Source organism: Lissotriton helveticus, chromosome 4_1 (assembly GCF_964261635.1).
Source record: "Lissotriton helveticus chromosome 4_1, aLisHel1.1, whole genome shotgun sequence".
NCBI lineage: Eukaryota > Metazoa > Chordata > Amphibia > Caudata > Salamandridae > Lissotriton > Lissotriton helveticus.
Genome location: NC_136063.1, coordinates 1,734,924,270 through 1,734,943,476, shown reverse-complemented (window position 1 = coordinate 1,734,943,476; position 19,207 = coordinate 1,734,924,270). Strand labels below are relative to the sequence as shown.

Genomic DNA, 19,207 nt, shown 5'->3' with positions numbered 1-19,207 from the left:
TGAAATATGTACATGTCATCATGACCCTGCTTTTCTTTTGATACAAAGGACTGTAAATGATATACTACAAATTCGAAGAATGTTTGCCTGAAGCTGAATATTCTGTATAAAGAGAGAAGCCTGACTTTGTAAATTCGAGCAGTCTCCTGAGAATATACTTCCCCGTGTGTTGTACTTCTAGGACACTTGTTACCTTGGTTGCAGCCAATAAAATCAATCCTTGACTTCACCTAGAAGACTCTGAGTTTCTGTGGTCTGAATCAGGAAGAACCCGAGGTCTCTGGGTGTACCCTGACACCGCTGGGTTGCCGGTTCTGTGCCGGTTCTTAAAAACCCAGTACCTCAGCTGGCGCCCAACGTTTGGGGCGATTCTAGTGGTACCAGTCAGCCAGAGGTTCGTGAGGAGCTTCGTGTGGAAATTCTGGAGGACGGCCAACCACCTCATCGACCCCTGCATGTCGACGTGGTCCGAAGGTCTTTGCTGCGAGGTTCCCCGCTTCCCAACGGCTACAGAGGTCTGCTGCCCTGGCTATCGCCCTGATTTGGACCCTTGAAGTTTGGTAGAGCGAAAGACTAAGACGAGTCTTCTGGTGACGTCATCGATATCTCAGTTAAGTATAAGTGGAGCGTCTCCCAGTCCTTAGTTGGTCTTAGTCTTGGGTATCCTTTGAGATAATTGTTGGTACTTGCAAGCACCAAAACCGAAGGACTCGTGTATTCACGAGAAATATCGTAATCGATAATCCTTTGAAGTTTGGAACTAGACTAGAGAGCGAAGATGCCTAGTCTTAGACTTGGAAATTTGTTTTGTCTTGGTTGTAATAATAGGGACTCCCGATTGGAGGACTCATGTCCGGTTCCTTCGGTTGGAACTCCAACTTACGAGTTATATGTGAAACATGGGGTAGGCCCCATCACATACAATGAAGTGTTGATCAAATACACAAGGAAAGATGGTGTTTTAAAATGGCCCCTATATGGTAGCTTCGATACCGAAATCTTGGATAACCTTGAAGTTAAACTTTTCAAAAAGAAAGCCCGGCCGGCAATGTTTGACTCTTTTCGCCTATGGCGTAAGGAGGCCAAACAGAAGGAAATCAAATTAGCTAAGAAAAATAAGAGAGAATGTGGAATTTCAGTAATGCAAGCTGCTATGCAGTTTAAAGACAATGAAGAAGAGCAGATGAGTGAGCAGTTGCACAGGCAACGTAAAATGGCAACGGATAAATGCGATCCAGTTTTGCCGTCTCTTCAGCAAGAGGCAGCAAAAGAGCGTGAAAAGGATCCATTAATGTCGCATTTATTAAGTTCGCCACCCCCCTATGCGCAAAATGCCACGGCACCCCGCAATCTTTAGTTGTGCAACCTGTGCCTCCTGTTCCTCCACAGCACCCACCAGCTGTTCTCCAGCTGGCTCCTGTTTCTATGGTGCAGCCTCCTCCAGGCCCACCGACCACATCTGCTTTACCTGTGTCTTCTACGATTTTGCCTACTGTACTTTCTACTTCTCCTAATGCTCCCTCTACGATTTTGCCCAATGCTCCTTCTATTTCTCCTGATGCCTCTTTTGCTATTGTCTCTGCCCCTGCCTTATCTCACCCCGTTTTTCCACCCGTTCTTCCTTCAGTTTCACCTTTCATTCGGCAGAAAATGGCCAGCACTGTCACTAACCTTTTCTCACCTCTTTTTGGGTCGCCTACTACGACCCCTAACATGGGAAGAAGACAGTTGCGAAGTCGACTGCCTGACTATCAAGAGAGAGACTCACTAAATCGTTTAGCACGGAAATGGATTATGGACACTGTAAAGTATGATGTAGAGTCTGTCATGGAAGTCTTCCATCAATGGGAAGCACCGACGCAGAGATATGTTTTTGAACAGATGTGCGTTTTCCTTTGTGAGGATTTGGAAGACAATGATCTGGAATGCAACCCGCAAGAGTTGTGTCGTGTACGGTTTAAGTTTGGAGAGGGCATGATTGTAGGTCCCGATGTAGAGCAAGCGGTTGAAATATTGTTATCATATCGGAGTAAGGGGAGCAGTTCTGGGTCACAATCTGAGCCTGGTGCATCTAGTAGGAAAAAGGCGCGGCAATACCCGATGAGAGAAGTTCCCCCACAATGGAGAGAGGGCGACACAACTGTTAACCCACCTATTCTGCCACATTTTCAGCGTGTATGGGTACACGTCCCATGGAAGCGAGCTGAAGTTTTAGCGCTCAAACAGACATTACCCGATCCGCGTAAAAATCCTGCAGGGTACTACAAAGAGTTGTCACAGACTGCTGGGTCATGTATAATGAATTTAGCCGATATCGATATGTTATTTGGGAATGTTGTTCCACAGCCTTTATGGGGTAAAATTCGTCATGCAGATCATGATCAGGAATTAGGTGACTCATGGGCTAATATTGCTGCTGCAGATGCCCGACAAGTTGATGGTGCTAAGCCTGAGCCTTTGTTAGCAGAACTCCCTGGTAGAATAGTTGATTACATGAAAAAGATAATGCCTGCAATACGCGTAAATTGGGATAAGTTGTCTGCATGCAAGCAAAAGAAAGAAGAAACAGTCTCAGATTTCTTCACCAGGTTTGAAGAAACATTTGTTGACCACAGCGGTCAAGATATGACCACAGAAGGTGGTCAGAGATTGTTCGTCGATAAATTCGTGCGCAATCTGCTTCCAGAATTATGTAAAAAGTTAAAGGATTCAGAAAGTTCTTGGGCAGTCTCATCTTCAGCGCAGATATTAGCTACTGCACAATATTACGAGAATAGAGACAAAGACGAGAAAGATAGAGCAGAAAAGAAAACTAAGGAGTTAAAAACGAAGGTTTTATTACAACAAGCATATCAGCCACGTGGTGGTGGTAATCAAAATAATAGTGGCCAGAATAACTATCAGAATAATTTTCAGCACCCTCAACAGTATCAGAGGAACTCGCAAAGAGCCGAGTACACTCAGCCACGTGTCCCTGTAGGCCCCAACCAGTGTTCGTATTGCAAGGAAGAGGGTCATTTCAAGTATAGTTCTCCTATTTTGTTACAGCGTGCAAATGGTACTTCTGGTGTAAGAGGTCGTGGTGTTCAGCAAGCGCCTAGAGGTAGAGGACGTGGAAACGTCCCCCAGCACGCACGTCCCCTTCCACCACAAAATTCTATGAATAGGTTCGATCAGCAGAACAACGCATCTGACAGGACAGCTCAATACTACGGTGATGATTACTATACAGAAGATGAATATTTGGAGGGTAATGATTGCTAGGACAGCCATAGACAAAGAGAGGGAGTTGTTTCAGTTCCAGTAGATCAGAGTGGACCTTACGTTGAGGTGATTACATCAGGTGTGTCAGAGCCTTTTCTGTTGGATACTGGTGCTACAAAGAGTTCTATTATGCACTCCAAACTCCCTGGCGCACCTTTGTTTGGTGAAATGAACGTTTCTGTAGGTTTTTCTGGCGCCCCAGTTAGAAATCCGATTTCTGACCCTTTGTCTCTTTCTGTTGGTCCTCGTGAATTCGAAGCACCCCTCATTCTGACAACAGGTTGTGGCGAGAACTTGCTAGGATTGGATTTGTTAAAAAGATTGTATGCGACTTTGTACTGTTCTCCTTCAGGAGTACAACTTACTTTAGGCAAGAAAATGGTTTCCCCCATGTATTTGTCGAGGGATAAACTGCCAACAGAATTGTCGTTTCTTCCAGATATTCTTTGGGCTGCTGGTCCCAATGACGTGGGTCTTTTAGAAATTCCACCATATGTTGTAACATTGAAAGCCAATGTTCAAATGCCACGAATTACACAATATAGGATATCTAGTGAGGGTGAAAAAGCTTTGCTAGCGATCATTTACAAATTGATTGAAAAGGATGTGATTGAAGAAACACGAGGCAACGTTTGCAATAGCCCTGTTCTGCCTGTTTTAAAACGAACTGATCCCTCTCAGCCACCTGTGTACAGATTCGTGATTGATCTGAGAGAGGTGAATAAAATAGTTGTGCCACAATTTCCAGTTGTCCCCGACATTACCACATTATTGACTATGATTCCAGCATCTGCCTCTTGGTTTTCGGTGATTGACCTGAAGAATGCTTTCTTCAGCATCCCGATTGCTGAGGAGAGCAGGGATATTTTTTCCTTCAGTTTAGGAGGTCGCAGCTTCCGCTTTAAACGCGCTCCTCAGGGCTACTGTGAAAGTCCATCAATATACAGTCAAGCTCTAAAAACACAGCTTGATACGATTGTTTTACCAAAAGGTGCTACTCTTGTACAGTATGTGGACGACTTGCTGATTGCTGCAGACACTGAGGAAATGTGTAAAAAGGCCACGCTGTCATTATTGCGTCATCGGTGTGATCTTCATCAAAAGGTGTCACTTTCCAAGCTGCAATACTGCCGACAAGAAGTGACCTACTTAGGTCACCTCTTATCGAAGGAGGGAAGGAAACTGACCCCAGAAAGAATTCAGGCAATAGCGAAATTAAGTGTGCCAAGAACACAGAGAGAAGTGCGTGCTTTCTTGGGCATTACATCGTACTGTAGACAGTGGATTCCGAATTTTTCGTTATTGGCCAAACCCTTGGTGGCATTAACGTGCAAAAATACACCCAAGCCCATTCCTTGGTCTGAAGAGTGTCAGAACAGTTTTCTCGAATTGCGCACAGCATTATGTTCGGCTCCTGTGTTAGGTACCCCCGACTAAAGTAAGCCTTTCACATTATATGTCCACGAGAAAGAGGGCTGTGCATTGTCTGTGTTGACTCAGTTGTTTGGAGGTAGGCAGCGTCATTGTGCCTATTTTTCGTCGACCTTGGATCTGGTAGCTAAAGCATTGCCGAGTTGTTTAAGAGCCACAGCAGCAGCAGCTGTTTCTATTCGACAGTCTGCTGGTCTAGTAATGAATAATACACTAGTCGTGATGGTCCCACATGCAGTAGACACGTTGTTAAATAGAACCAAGACACAGCACTTAACTAGTGCTCGGTTGTCCAGTTACGAATTAACACTGTTAGCAAGTCATGTGCACATAAAAAGGTGCAGTACTTTGAACCTAGCCACATTGTTACCAATTACAGAGAAATCAGGTGTTTCAGAACAGCACGATTGTTTTCTAAGAACAGAGGAAGAGACGAAAGGGAGAGTAGATCTATCCGATACTCCTCTTGCTGAAAGTGATGGTACATTGTGGGTGGATGGTTCATGCTTCAAGCTCCCGAGTGGTGACACGACTGCAGCATATGCTGTCACGACTTTGCATACAATTGTTGAAGCTGCACGTGTGCCACATAATTCAGCTCAAGCAGCAGAATTAATTGCACTCACGAGAGCATGTGTGTTGTCTAAAGGAATGAAAGTGACTATCTACACTGATAGTCAGTATGCATTTGGAGTGGCTCACAGTTTTGGACGATTGTGGAGAGAACGTGGGTTCCTGACTTCGCATGGAGCTAAGATTCAGCATGGTCAGTTGGTGAATGAGCTTCTTGAATCACTGACCGTGCCTCTGCAAATGGCGATTGTGAAATGTAGTGCTCACAAGAAGGTGACTGATGATGTTGGTCGTGGAAATGCATTTGCTGATGAGATCGCGAAAGAAACGGCAAAGAATGTAATGAGCCGAATGTATGTTGCAGGCCCAGCAAGATGGACTGGTGATGTTGGAATGTGTGAAGACACAGTAGAGAGCGTGAAGTCCATTCAAGCTGAGGCCACAGAGAAAGAGTTGAGTACGTGGAAAGAAAGTACGGGTAGAATGGATGCAAATGGTTGCTGGATTGGATTATCAGAGCATCAGAGATGGTTGTTACCCGATGCATATGTGCTTGCAGTGGTTACAATGGCTCATATCAGTGTAAAAGGGATTTGCGAGTTTTTGGCTCCAGTATGGCAAAATTCAGGGATTCCCAAGTGTGCAGAGAATGTTGTCAAGAATTGCATGGTATGTCTGAAGCACAATCCTGGTAGGGGAACCCCAACTCCAGCTGGTCATTTTGCGCCTCCTACGTATCTGTTCGAGGTTTTGCAGCTAGATTTCATTCACATGGAGAGGTGCAACAATTTAAAATACGTACTCGTTGTTGTTTGTGCCTTCTCAAGATGGGTAGAAGCCTATCCCCTAAAAGACAATACTGCCTTGTCCACAGCAAAAGCCCTTGTGAAAGAGTACTTCCCAGGTTTGGAATGCCTAGAATGGTCTGGTCTGATAATGGAAACGAATTTGTGGGTCGTGTGAGGAAGAGAGTGTGTGAAGGGCTAGGTATTCGGCAGAAGTTCCACGCTGCAAATCACCCCCAATCAGCTGGATTAGTAGAATGTTACAATGGCACTTTAAAACTTAAACTGGCCAAAATCCAAGCGAGCACAGGTCTTAAATGGCCTGATGCTCTACCCTTAGCACTCCTGTCCACCAGAATGACCGTGCATTCACGAGTGAAACTCAGCCCTTACGAGATCGTTTTTGGCCGGCCAGCCAACATATGGGGAGTGCCTAGACCCACTAAGTTCAGGGAGCACCCTTATCTGTATGAATTGACGGCTAAATTGCGTGTTTTGCATTAACAGGTCCACGACACCCTGCCTCCGGTCTCCAAGACTCCGGGTCACGCCATTGACCCTGGTTCCTGGGTTCTTGTTAAGAACTTTCAGAGGACGAAGAACGACCAGCCCAGGTGGACCGGACCGCAACTCATCCTTCTTTCCACAAGATCAGCCGTTCGGGTGGAGGGGAAGGCCAACTGGGTCCACGGGATCCGTTGTAAGAAAATCCCTTTTCCTCTGCCTTATGACCAGTGGGTCCAGAAGGGTGTCGCTGACCCAGAACCTGATACCGTGCCGCATGTCATACCTTTCAATGGTGCACGGGTAAAAGGAACTGACTCTGAACGAGAAAAAGAGAACATTTCACACGAAGCCGTGCCACCATCCAAGCTGTTGAACACTACAGAGCCTGAACTCTTGTTCCAGGATCAAACCATACCTGGAAAACAACGGTATAATTTGAGACCAAGAAAAACGAACTAATAAAAACGATTTCTTGTGCAATTTGAGACCAAGATCCATGGACTAATAAACAGATATTTCTTTTTCCTCCCAAGTACGATTTTTGAAAGTGCAGCTCTCCCATCTAAGAAACTTGCTTATTTTTGTTTTTCGAACCGCCATCCGGGTTCTGCTGCTAGGGCCGCGGTTGATTAAAGTCTTTGGGGTGCAGCTAACGACGTTAGGTCGGTAGTTCTGGTTGGTCCAAGGGAGTTGCCCTAGACTGACAGAAGCATCCCTTAGCAGAGGCAACCTCCCACCGCGGGCAGCACTTTAGAGAGGATGGAGTTTCCCGATGTGGAGAGACCTGCCAACCGAACGAACTTTAAGCACAAATTATGTAACGTGAGGACAAAGAAAAGTTTTATAATATTGTGTATTTTTATGCTATTCAGTGTAATGATATTTTTTTTGTAAAATTTTTATTTTAGGAGTTTGTAAGAAAGAGAGGAAAGGAGGGTAAGAGAAAGTAGGGAAAATAACATAAGCGACATGTCCGCCATAAGCCCCTCACAGGGGACGCCATAGAAACTCTTCAGAGGATACAAACGGGGGAGTGTACGGCGGGGCCACAAGGCAATATAGCGAAGTCCAGTCCATGAGTCCGTAGCTCACCAAGGAGGTGCAGGCGGAAGCGCATGCTCGGCCAAGTGCCCGGCAAAGGAAGAGTGCTAACAGCCCCCATATGTGAACAGCGTCGCAACCATTAACAAACCCATAGGGTAACTGGACCCCCCCCTCCCTCCTCCCCCCCCGGTGGTGGCAACCACATTCTCACACACACGACCAGTCGTAACATCCCTGTATTCCTGATTAAACTAGGAACAGGTGAAGAGCGCGAAGCGTGGGCGGGCAAACCGCAGACGGTAAGCCTCGGGACAGGAAGCGAACCAAGGGACCCCATCGAAACATAAAATTCTTAAAATTGCCCAGGAAGATGTCCGCCATTCTTTCCATGCTCAGTAGTCCCCACAGTCTCGCGTGCCACAGTGACAAGGCCGGGGCCTGCGATTTCTTCCACGCCGCCGCCAACGTGAGTTTAGCGGCCCCCAGACACAACCACAGGATTCGTTTATCTGCTTTAGTTTGGTGTTCTAACTGCGGGTCACGGAGACCTAATAAAGTATGGGCCATGGAGTCGGACACCGGATAACCCAGGATGTCCTTGATATGGGCCAGAATTTCCGCCCAGAAAGGACGGATGATCGGGCAGTCCCACCAGATGTGGCGAAAGTCTCCCAGGAGTCCACAACCCCTCCAACATCTGTCTGAGGTTGCCGGGAATATCCGATGGAGCTTGGATGGGTAAAGATACCAATCGTGCATGGTCTTTAAGTGAGCTTCCCTAAGTGCCACCGAATGATTGTGCGACATGATATCGCTCCAAAGGTGTTTCCACTCGTCCTCCGAGACATCCCTTTCCAGCAGGACCTCCCAGTGTTCCATGTAGCGGGGGCGCGGGGCGATCGCAGTAGCCAATAGTAACCCATACAGGAAGGAGATCGTCCCTTTCATAGTGGAAGTGCGTAGAAGGAAGGATTCGAACTGGGAAGGCGGCCGGGTGGCCGCCTCACCCACTCCCACCGAGGGTGCCCAATGAAGAAGTTGGGTATGGCGAAAGCGCTCAGTAATCGGAATCCCATAGTCCCGCATGCAGTTATGAAATGTGAGCGGGGACGCTCCATGGAACAGATGCGAGAGTGCCCTACAACCGCCCTCTCTCCAGAGCCGGAAGGGTCCCTCATGCATTGCAGGCGGAAATGCCCGGTTGAAGAGAATGGGGGTAAAGGGGGACAGAAACGTGGTCCAGCGGTCGTCGCTGGAGATCGTATCCCACACCTTGAGGACCGTGCTAGTCGGAGTGCTAATGTAGGCATTCTTAGGCCTATCCCCCTTGGGTTTCCAGACCAAGTCCCAGATCGATCTCCCGGCTACACTCCTATCCATGTGTAGCCAGTGCTTCTCTGAGCATTGCTGGGACCATTCCACTATTACGCGGAGCTGCGCAGCCTTGTAATACAAATGCATATCCGGGAATCCCACTCCACCCTCCTTCCGCGGTCAGCGCAGCGTCGAAAATGGAATCCGTGCCCGTCCTCCCTGCCAGACAAATTTCAACATCAAGGTTTTCAATCGTCGGAAAAAATCTACCCCTATAGGGATGGGAAGAGCCTGGAAAAGATAGAGGAACTTAGGTAAGAGCACCATCTTAAGGGCATGGATTCTTCCAAGCCACGATAGAAACTTCGGTTTCCATCGGTCCAGATCAGCTCGTATCGACTCAAGCAGCGGGGGGAAGTTAGCTGCAAATAAGGACCCTATAGTAGGAGTCAGGTGTATTCCGAGGTATAACAGGGAGGCAGACGCCCATGGCAATGCCGTGAGCGAGCGCACGTGCTCCACAACCGCATGGGGGAGAGTCAGGTTCAAGATATAAGACTTGTCGAAGTTGACCTTGAATCCAGCCACTGCTTCAAATCGGTACAGGACCTCCTGAACATACGGCAGTGAGTGGACTGGATCCCCCAGGGACAGAAGCACGTCGTCCGCGAATAGGGAGATCTTGTGCTGCTCGCCCGTAAAGGGAAGGCCTATGATCTGTTCCTTCCCCCGTATTGCAATTGCTAGAGGTTCGATACTCAACGCGAAGAGGAGAGGGGAGAGGGGACATCCCTGCCTCGTACCCCGTGAGTGTGGGAAGGGGGCAGACCGATGTCCGTTAATCATCACCCGCGAGCTAGGGCAGCTATAGTTAGCCCGAATCATAGTGAGAAATTGGCGCGAAAAACTAAATGCGGACAGGGTGCGGAACAGGAATCCCCAATCGACACGATCGAATGCTTTTTCCGCATCCAACCCAACAAGTACTGCCGGGATGCGGAACCTGTCAGCCTTCTCTATCAAGTGCATTACCCGTCGCAAGTTATCATGTGTCTGCCTACCCTTAATGAACCCAGATTGGTCTGGATGTACCAGAGCCGGCATCAGATCCTGAAGCCTGCGTGCGAGGATAGAGGAGTACAGTTTAGCATCCACATTGAGGAGTGCTATCGGGCGATACGAAGCGCACTTGGAGGGGTCCTTCCCCTGCTTCGGGATCACGGTTATCATGGCCTCGGCCATAGACCCAGTGGTCGTACCGGTGGCCGCCATCTCGTTAAAAAGTGAGATCAGATAGTCAACCAACTCCGTCGCGAATGACTGATAAAAAAGAGCCGTATAGCCATCCGGACCCGGAGCTTTGTTAGGTTTCAGAGCTTTAATAGCCTCCAGCACCTCCGCTCTGGTAAAAGGGGCCGCAAGCTGCTCATTCCACCCGTCGGAGACCTGCGGGATGGAAAGGTCGGCCAGGAACGCTTCCTGCTCCCCACGATCCAAGCAGTCACCCTCATACAGTGTGGCATAAAAACGGCCAAAAATGTCCGCCTTATCCCTGTCTCTATGTTGCAGGGAGCCTCCCGGCTCCTGGATCCCACCAATGTACTCCTTTTCTCTCGTAGTTGACGGGCCAAATGCCTACCCACCTTGTTCCCCTGCGAGTAAGACGCGCGCCGCAATCGCAGGAGGGTGAACGCAGCACGGTTTGTGTAATGGGCCCTCAACTTCCCTCTAACAGCCGTCAGTGGTCGAAGGGTCGCCCGCGATGGATTCAATTTATGTGCCCGTTCTAAGCTGGCAAGTTCCGACTCAAGTTCTTCCCGTTCCTTTCTTCTTAGTTTATTGAGATTCGCAGTAAGTCCTATGCAGGTGCCCCTCAGTGAGGCCTTGCAGGCATCCCACGTATTGAACACCGAGGTGTCCGACGCGGGGTTGAAAGCTAGGAACTCCCTAATAGCCTCCCGAAGCGCCTTACAGGAGGTATCATCCCTAAGAAGCGCCGCCGGGAAATACCATTTCCGAAAGCCATCCCCCCTCGTCGACCACTGTACCATAAGGATCAGGAGACTATGATCGGAGACTGAGAGTGGAAAAACCCTAGAATCCCGGACATCTCCCCTAAGTGCTTGGCTCAAAAAGATGTGGTCTATGCGGGAGTATGAGTGGTGGACGGGGGAGAAGAACGTATAGTCTCGGGTCGGGGTGTGCACAGTCCGCCAACCGTCTATCATCCCCAACTCATCCATCCGATCCTTGGATGCAACAGAGAAGGTTCCGGAATCCGCCCTCTGGGCTCGAGAGCTGTCCAAATCCTTTTCCCACACCATATTGAAGTCACCTAAGAGAAACAAGTGCCCCTCCACAAACTCTCCTATCCTATCCAACAAGCCCTGAAGAAAGGCATTCTGCTGGGCATTGGGAGCATACAGCACCACAAACGTGCATACACAGCCGAACAGTAGTCCCTTCACCATCAACCATCTACCCTCTTTATCACAACAGACCCCCATAGGCTGAAATTGGAGGGACGCCCTGAAAAGAAGAGCCACCCCCCTGTGCTTGGTAGGGGCAGAGGATCTATAGATATGGGGAAATTGCTTATGGCGGAGCCGAAGCTCATCTTTGCGCGCCAGATGGGTCTCCTGAAGACCCACCACATCCAAGTGATGATCCAGCAAGTATTTCCAGATCTTTTGGCGTTTCTGCGGAGAGTTGAGACCCTTCACATTCCACGTGCCAATGCTAAGAGGCATGAGGAAGGTCCAATCCCCTCAGCTGCACAGTCGCCAATGCATCCTGCTGCCACCCCCTCCTCACCACAGACATCCACACCCCCCCTCCCTCCCCCAGCCCCCCCACACGCATTCGGCCATCCGCACCTCAAGCTCCCAACAGTTGCCACCACCTTCCCCCCTGTCCCCAACCCCAACGCACCCCCGCCCAGAACCCCCCCCTAGACCCCCAACCCCAACATGCAACCCACCCAAAAAGTCAAGCTCAACAGTCCCAGAGAAGGGTAATCCATGGGTACCTCCTCCAGGTGGGCACGGGACATCACAGGTGGAGTCCTCAGGGCCACGGTCCGGGGTGTCTTCACAAAAAGTTCAATCATACCCCCGGTACCTGAGTGTCTGTGCCCCTCCGGCACCATCGGCCATGCAATCCCGGGTTAGGCCGCTCCGGAGCTCTGCTGGGAAGAAGCCAGTGTCACTGAAGCCACTGACGCCACTGCCGCACCCCTCTCCTGCAAGCTGAGACTGCGGTCCGGTCCCCCAACGCCCCTCTCCGGGCCCACTCTGTGCCAGGAGGAGGACCGTCGCCGCCTCCGGGAAGGGGAGACGCCAGTTGCCAACGGAGGGTCCGGGTCATCGATGCCAAGGAGCTCCTTTGCTGCCTGAAGGGAACGGATCTGTACTAGTCTATTTTGCCATCTGAAGACAATGCGGAAAGGGTGACCCCACGAGTAGGAGATGTTATGATCTCTCAGGAATGCGGTCACCGGCCGAAACCGTCTTCTTTTCTGGAGCGTAGAAGCCGCCAGGTCCTGGTACAGTTGGGGGCGGTGCTCACGGAACTGCAGAGACGGGAGGTCCCGCGCCTTACGGAGGATTCGCTCCTTTAGCTGAAAATCATGCACACATACTAGAATGTCCGGGGGTGGGCCTCCTCCTCGCCTGGGCAATCCCACCCTGTGGACTCGGTCCATCCTGATGTCCTGCAGATCTTCCTCTCCGAGAATCTGTAAGAAGAGTGCCTGGACATAGCCACGAAGGTCGCCTTGCTCGCCATCCCACGGCACCGCCCGTATGCGGATATTGTTCCGGCGGGAACGGTTCTCCAAATCCTCCGCATGGGCCTGGAGGTCTAGGTTCTGCTCCGTAAGCCGGATCACATCTTGCTGCAGCTGGTGGACATCATTCGCCATGCTCAAATCGTGGTCTTCCAGCGTGGCCACTCGTTCACCGATACCATCAACATCCCTGCGTACTTCGCGAAGATCCGACGCCAGCTGAGTCCTGAGCTCAGAAATATCCTCCTTGATCGAAGTGAAGAGTTCCGTCATGAAGGCCTTAGTAGCCGGGGCCTCATCGTCCGAGCGCCCGGAAGACGAACTGGGTCCCGGCGAGGCCGGTTGCTGGGGCCCCTTAGGCTGACCCTCTTTGCCGGGCTTCCCCTTGCCCTGCGAGGAGGACATCGTCGCGCCCTTATTCCTTCTGGAGGCCAGTCCTTCACAGGCCGGAACCCTGCTGAAGCGTCTCAAAGCGAAGTCAGGAATCCAATCCAAGCATCACTCCACGTCGTCGTCTCCAGCCCACCTCCACTCATCCGCTGTACCTAAAGCAGAGGGGAGACCGACAACCAGACATACAGCGCCACCAATTCGAGCGTTGTGTGCCGACAGCTTTCAGGCCAGTCCGATGCGCAGTGCCCCCAGAGTAGCAACGGGGTCCAATGGGAACGATCGGCGCAGTAGACCGATTCCTCCACACCTCGCACTGCAACCTACGGCACTCTCCAAGGCCGCTAAACAGCTCATCAGGGGGACCGCCGTGTAGCCACAATGTCCTCACCGCTCGTGCGCGGCCTTGCTCCCCAGTAGCCGTCCAACACATCGCGTGATCCCCCGGAGATCAGGAGCCGTGCGAGGGGCAGCCCATCAATCCGCTCAGTCCACTCGGAGTTGCTAGGCCGCGGGTCCCAGGCCCGCGCCCCACGCGTTGCCCGAGAGCCCGGCTGCTTCCTCTACAGTCCCAGTGTTCGGGCCCCAGCCGGGGCTCGTCGCGCCGACCGGAGGAAGGCTCCTCCTCCCCAGGCCGTCAGTATGCCGCCCCACGAGGCGGGCTGGGCTCCGGCCGCGTCTAGGCCGCAATCCCCGGGCTCGCGTAGGACGCGCGCCGGGGGGCAGGCTCCCGCGACAGTCCGGGACCCACAGGCTCCAATCGCCGCACACGCCAAGACCAGCAATCCGTCGGCGGGCTGGGTCTTTTCCGACGGGACCGGGGGTCTATGATAGGCACCCCAACGGAGTCGCAGCTGCCAGGTCTTTCCCCGCAGTCCGCCGTGCACCGCGGATTGCCGCTCCGTCCCCCGGACTCCAATGCGCGCCGCGTCAGGTCTGGAGCGACGCCGAGCACTCAATCCCAGGGTCGCCGGTCGCCACGGTCTCCAGCGGTCACAGGCAGTGCCAGAGGCCGAGAAGGAGCCCCGGAGTGGTGCTAATAAATGCTTTTAGAAGGCCCGGCGCCGGAGGGGACTGAAAACGCGTCCTACTCCGTCGCCATCTTGGCCACGCCCCCTGTAGTGATATTTTTAATGAGTTATGTTTTATTCTCTTTTCGTGTAACATTTGGACCCACTGCATCACCCATACCTCCTCCTACTGTTTCCTCTCATTCTTTCCACCCCCTTCCTGACCATGAATCCAATAGGAGACTGGAGTTCATTAATAACTCCTTTGTTCAGCTCTTGCACCAACACCAACTCGTAATGAACACAACTAACTGTTGGGTGTGCGGTCTTATGCCTCACACGACGGATAAAGGTATCCCTTATCTGGTCCTGCCATTCAGTCACAATGGTTCTGTATGGGCATATAGGACAATGTTCATATATGCCCACGAAATGTACCCCCTACGTTCTGTAACAGACAATCCTAGAAAAAGTGCTCTAGTCAAGGGTATAGTAGACATGATTAAGGAAGGTATTTCTTATGAGACTATCCCGAGAGATGAGACACTGGTATACATAGGATGGAACATGACTGGATATGGAGCTACTCTGAGTGAGAAATAGCAAGCTAAGAGATCGTCCCCGATTTGGATTGTACCCCATCAGGGTCATCTGTGCCTGCAAGGTAATGGCACGAATCCCAGGGCTCAGTTAGGGAAAAGTATCTGCACTAAAACATATGTTTTTGCAGCCCAGACTTCCCCCGCGTTTTTAGCAGCTAAGGGTACTTATTTCATCTGCCATGATAGAGCCTATACATGGTTGCCCCCTGACTTTTCGGGCTCATGTTTTGTTTCATTTCTGTTGCCCCCCACCTACACAGCAGCGGCAGATTTCCACAGGACAAGGATAGTTAGAGGTGTCTTGAGTACAGAAGACACTGCAGGTCAAGAATTTGGGGACTTTGCAAAGGGTTTTTTGCCGTTCTGGGGATCCATGGCTAACAGCAGAAACATTAGGCAATTGACAAGGGTAGTTGAGTCCACCGTGATTGAAACTGCTGGTGCCCTTAGTAACTTGACTGCTGAGCTCCAGTCGGATCGACTTATGACCCTTCAGAACAGGGTCGCGTGAGATGTCATACTTGCAGACCGAGGTGGGGTATGCAGATTGATCCAATCGAGTTGCTGCGTTTTTATCCCAGATAACACTCCAACAGTGTACCAGGCCATCTCCAAACTACATAAGATTTCCGAATCTATTCATGTGGATAAAGAAGATTGGTCGTTAATGGGATGGTTCTGGGAACTGATATCTGCCTGGGGATGGAAAATCCTGATGGTCATTGGAATGGTCTTAGCCATTCTTTTCCTGTTCTGTCTATGCGTGCAGTGTGCTCCTGCAATATGTGGCCTTTGTGTCACATCATGTGTAAGGAAACCTGTATCAAGAGACGAACTAAGTACTAGAATGATGTTACAGCAACATCTCAATGACTTTAGGAATATAGATCTGGACTCAGATTAACATAAGGATAGATTAATTGCCTATGTAAGGGCAAAAGGAGGGTTTGTGGTTCTGAAAATTCTGGACTCGTGTAATCATTCTGAACTCGAGAATTAAACTTCATCGAAACATGACGAATTTGGTATCAAAAGACCGAGAATGACAAGCACACCATGTACAAATATTTTCAGCATATTCGAGTGACAATTTGACCTCGAAATCGTCATTTTCGTTCTGAACCCTTGGCCTCCATTTATGTGTTGCCCTTTACATAGGCCTTAATCCAGCTGAATTCAATTCCACAAGGACACATACTCCTTAATCGACTTTTCTATGACCTGTGCAAGTTGGAACCATTGCCCCAGGCCGAACTCGTTAGGTCAGTTCCCCTCCCAGTGGCCAAACAAGATAACATCAAGGCTCAACAAGCCATAAAACCATTTCAGCGCGCACACCTGCTGTATCTTGCTCACATCTGTCTCTACCCTTTTAGCTTCACTTACTTTATGGTGGGGAGGTGCATGTTTTATTGGGGGTCCACCGATATCTGATGAAATGTTGGGTCTCGCCGAGTGATTTGTTGTGGGCAGCACGAAGTGAAATATGTACATGTCATCATGACCCTGCTTTTCTTTTGATACAAAGGACTGTAAATGATATACTACAAATTCGAAGAATGTTTGCCTGAAGCTGAATATTCTGTATAAAGAGAGAAGCCTGACTTTGTAAATTCGAGCAGTCTCCTGAGAATATACTTCCCCGTGTGTTGTACTTCTAGGACACTTGTTACCTTGGTTGCAGCCAATAAAATCGATCCTTGACTTCACCTAGAAGACTCTGAGTTTCTGTGGTCTGAATCAGGAAGAACCCGAGGTCTCTGGGTGTACCCTGACACCGCTGGGTTGCCGGTTCTGTGCCGGTTCTTAAAAACCCAGTACCTCACAAGTGTCAGTGTGCCCAGGTATACAATAGCCTCCTAGAATACAAGGTCAGATTTACCCTGGTACTTTCAGCCATGCCACTCCGGACAAAGAGATTTGGAGAGGGGTCTCCTGAAATTACCTTAGCTGTCTTCTCCCATAACTCCTTATACATGAAGGGAATGAGAACCAGGGTTACAATCAGACACTTAGCTGCCTCTTACTTCATCTGTCACTTTGGCTCAATAACTTATAAAATTGTATTTAGTAAGGAGAGAAAATGATCAAAATGGATCTGTGGACTGGTGCAGATGGAAGAGCCACCCTGCTGCCCTGGCCACTTCCTTGCTCCTCTCACCTTCCCACTCTTCCATAGGGAGGCTTTCGTACACCTCCCAACATCACACAGCAAGCAATGTTTGAAACTGTCATGAGGCCAACTAGAGATACCTTGAATTATAAACATGAGTGTAGAGTGTCTTCCAAGCAGTATTTTACATTGTTCCACTAAGGGACAGTCACAAAAACACAAATTATAATTAATAAAAAGGCAGCATCCTTTCTTTTTTCGTTTTTTTTGTTAACAATGACCCCGCTGCCCCCATTAGTGTTCACTTTAGCAATTTCAAGAGTGTTCAACCCCTCAAGAAACGCAGTAGGTGAAGTCTTCATGACCTTATTGCTCTAGTTTGCCTTAGTATTAGCCTATGCATAACTACAGATTTTTATGGTTCATCATACCTCTTAAAACCATAGACTTGATAATCTGTACTATGTGTCGTGGTTGTGTGTCCTAGCTATCATGACAACAGCACGAAGCTCTTGAGAGAGTTATGCCATCCATGGCATCACAATCCCTTGGGTAATGTTATTCTTTCTTTTACATAGAGAAAGTGGAGAACCTCGCGAAGAACAGTTATGGTATATTTCACTGCACTCCAACCAAGCCGTTCCATAACACAGGTGCCCCACTCACTAGGTTGACCGTGCCAAAAACCCCAAATATCCCAAAAACATTAAAAAATATTGTAGAGGGACTCTGTAGATAGTGACTCAACTCTCAAATTGTTCAAGATGAAGCCAAATATTTCATATATGAAGTCCAAGACAATTAATAAAACAAACAAGAGTGATATTTTTTATTACAGTCTTGTAATATAAATGTGAAAGACAAACACAATCAACGCATTTCATCTCCAAGACAGTGGGACTTCTTGAAGCACATTATTGATGTTTTAAGATTAAGATGTTTTATTTCATTAACTTTCAATCTTGACCCTAATTTTCGTCAGGAGTCTCCTGCGTCCTTAGGTAGAACATGTAGTCATGGTTGCTGGTCAAAGGTTTGAAGGTTTAGTTACTATCTACGGAGTGCCTCTCCCATATTTCTAAATGAGCTAGTGGAAAGCATTCCTTGTTTGAGTTATCGGTTTATACTTTGAGTTTCAGAAATGCTTTCTACCTTTGATTGAAGTTTTTATAGTTGCCGGATTTTGTATCTTGAAAGGCAAATACATATAGTATTTTAGAAGTCAGCGTTGAAATTTATAAAGATTTCTCAAGTTCTGTTTGATAGTTGGAGTAAAGGAGCAGTAGCACTTTTCTCAGGCAGTTAAGGTGATTATTCATGCTCCAATAGCATGAGCTGTGGTTTGAAATGTAACAACTAGTCAAACAGAATGCCACCCCTGGTCAAGACAGGGCAGGAGCAGACGAGAAACAAATGTTTAATCAACTGCGTAGCAGCATAGAGTGACCAGAGATGTAAGAGTCTACAGAGGTAAAGAAAGTATAGGGTTGTCAAAGATTACACAGAGACATCAGAGGAGGCACAACAGAGAGAGAGCCCAGTAAAAACATAATGTTGTCTCTTCTGAAACACCCTCAAAATGCTTCACCTTACCCAGTCTGCTACAAGAGGACAATAAAATCTGTGCTTCAATACTCGCTTTTTTTACAGCCCTTAAAAGAGGCAAAGGAAAACATAATCTAAGGACCTTAAAGGTAAAAAGAGTGTGGTGTAGTTGGGATGGAGTCAGACAGAAAGCAGACTAGTTCTTTAGGCTCACAGGAGGGTGTCAGAGGATCCAAATGATGACAATAAAAGTGACATTGAAAGCACAGCATCTAATGTGATAATGCAGCTATATTTGACCCATGTAAATACTGGTTCACAAGTTGGGATGTGTGTGGCACTAGGGCTTCTTTTGGTATGATTATTCCACACACATAAATGGTCGTTGAGTCACTGGTCAACTCTTCATCACAATCCAGTCAAGAAAGCAAGCTACTGGACTCAAAGGAAAGGCTCCTTCATGACTTTCAAAGCATTTTCTGGGTTTAATTTTTATAAATGAATAAACGGACACTAGAAATTGGGATTATTAGGACATATAATAAAGTTAAGACCACAATCACTTCTTTTCTGCCAGATACTGCTTGTTTTCAACTACACTCGCCAGAAAACTTTACATTAAGCATGCTGAAAATGTGCCATCTCAAATTGTAAATAGTCAATCGAAATCCATGGCACACACCATCATCATCTCTGCCCTCCCCATACATCTTTAAGTTAACACTGGGTATGGAATATCTCTTACCGGAGGTAGGCGAAGTATAAACTGACTCTCCAACTCATGCGGGGCATCATCCTTGTTTTTGGATGGCTTTTCTACAGTTCAAGAAATAAAGAACAAC

General features: G+C 48.6%; 1 protein-coding gene across 1 annotated transcript in view; it reads right to left on the bottom strand.

Annotated features, from left to right (window-relative positions):
* The window catches only part of TAF7L (TATA-box binding protein associated factor 7 like), a 130,570-nt gene that overhangs the window by 83,675 nt on the left and 27,688 nt on the right, over positions 1-19,207 (bottom strand). The window contains exon 3 of the mRNA XM_078688402.1: positions 19,111-19,181. Coding sequence (XP_078544528.1) covers positions 19,111-19,181 — 71 coding nt within the window. The remainder of the gene's footprint in view (positions 1-19,110; positions 19,182-19,207) is intronic.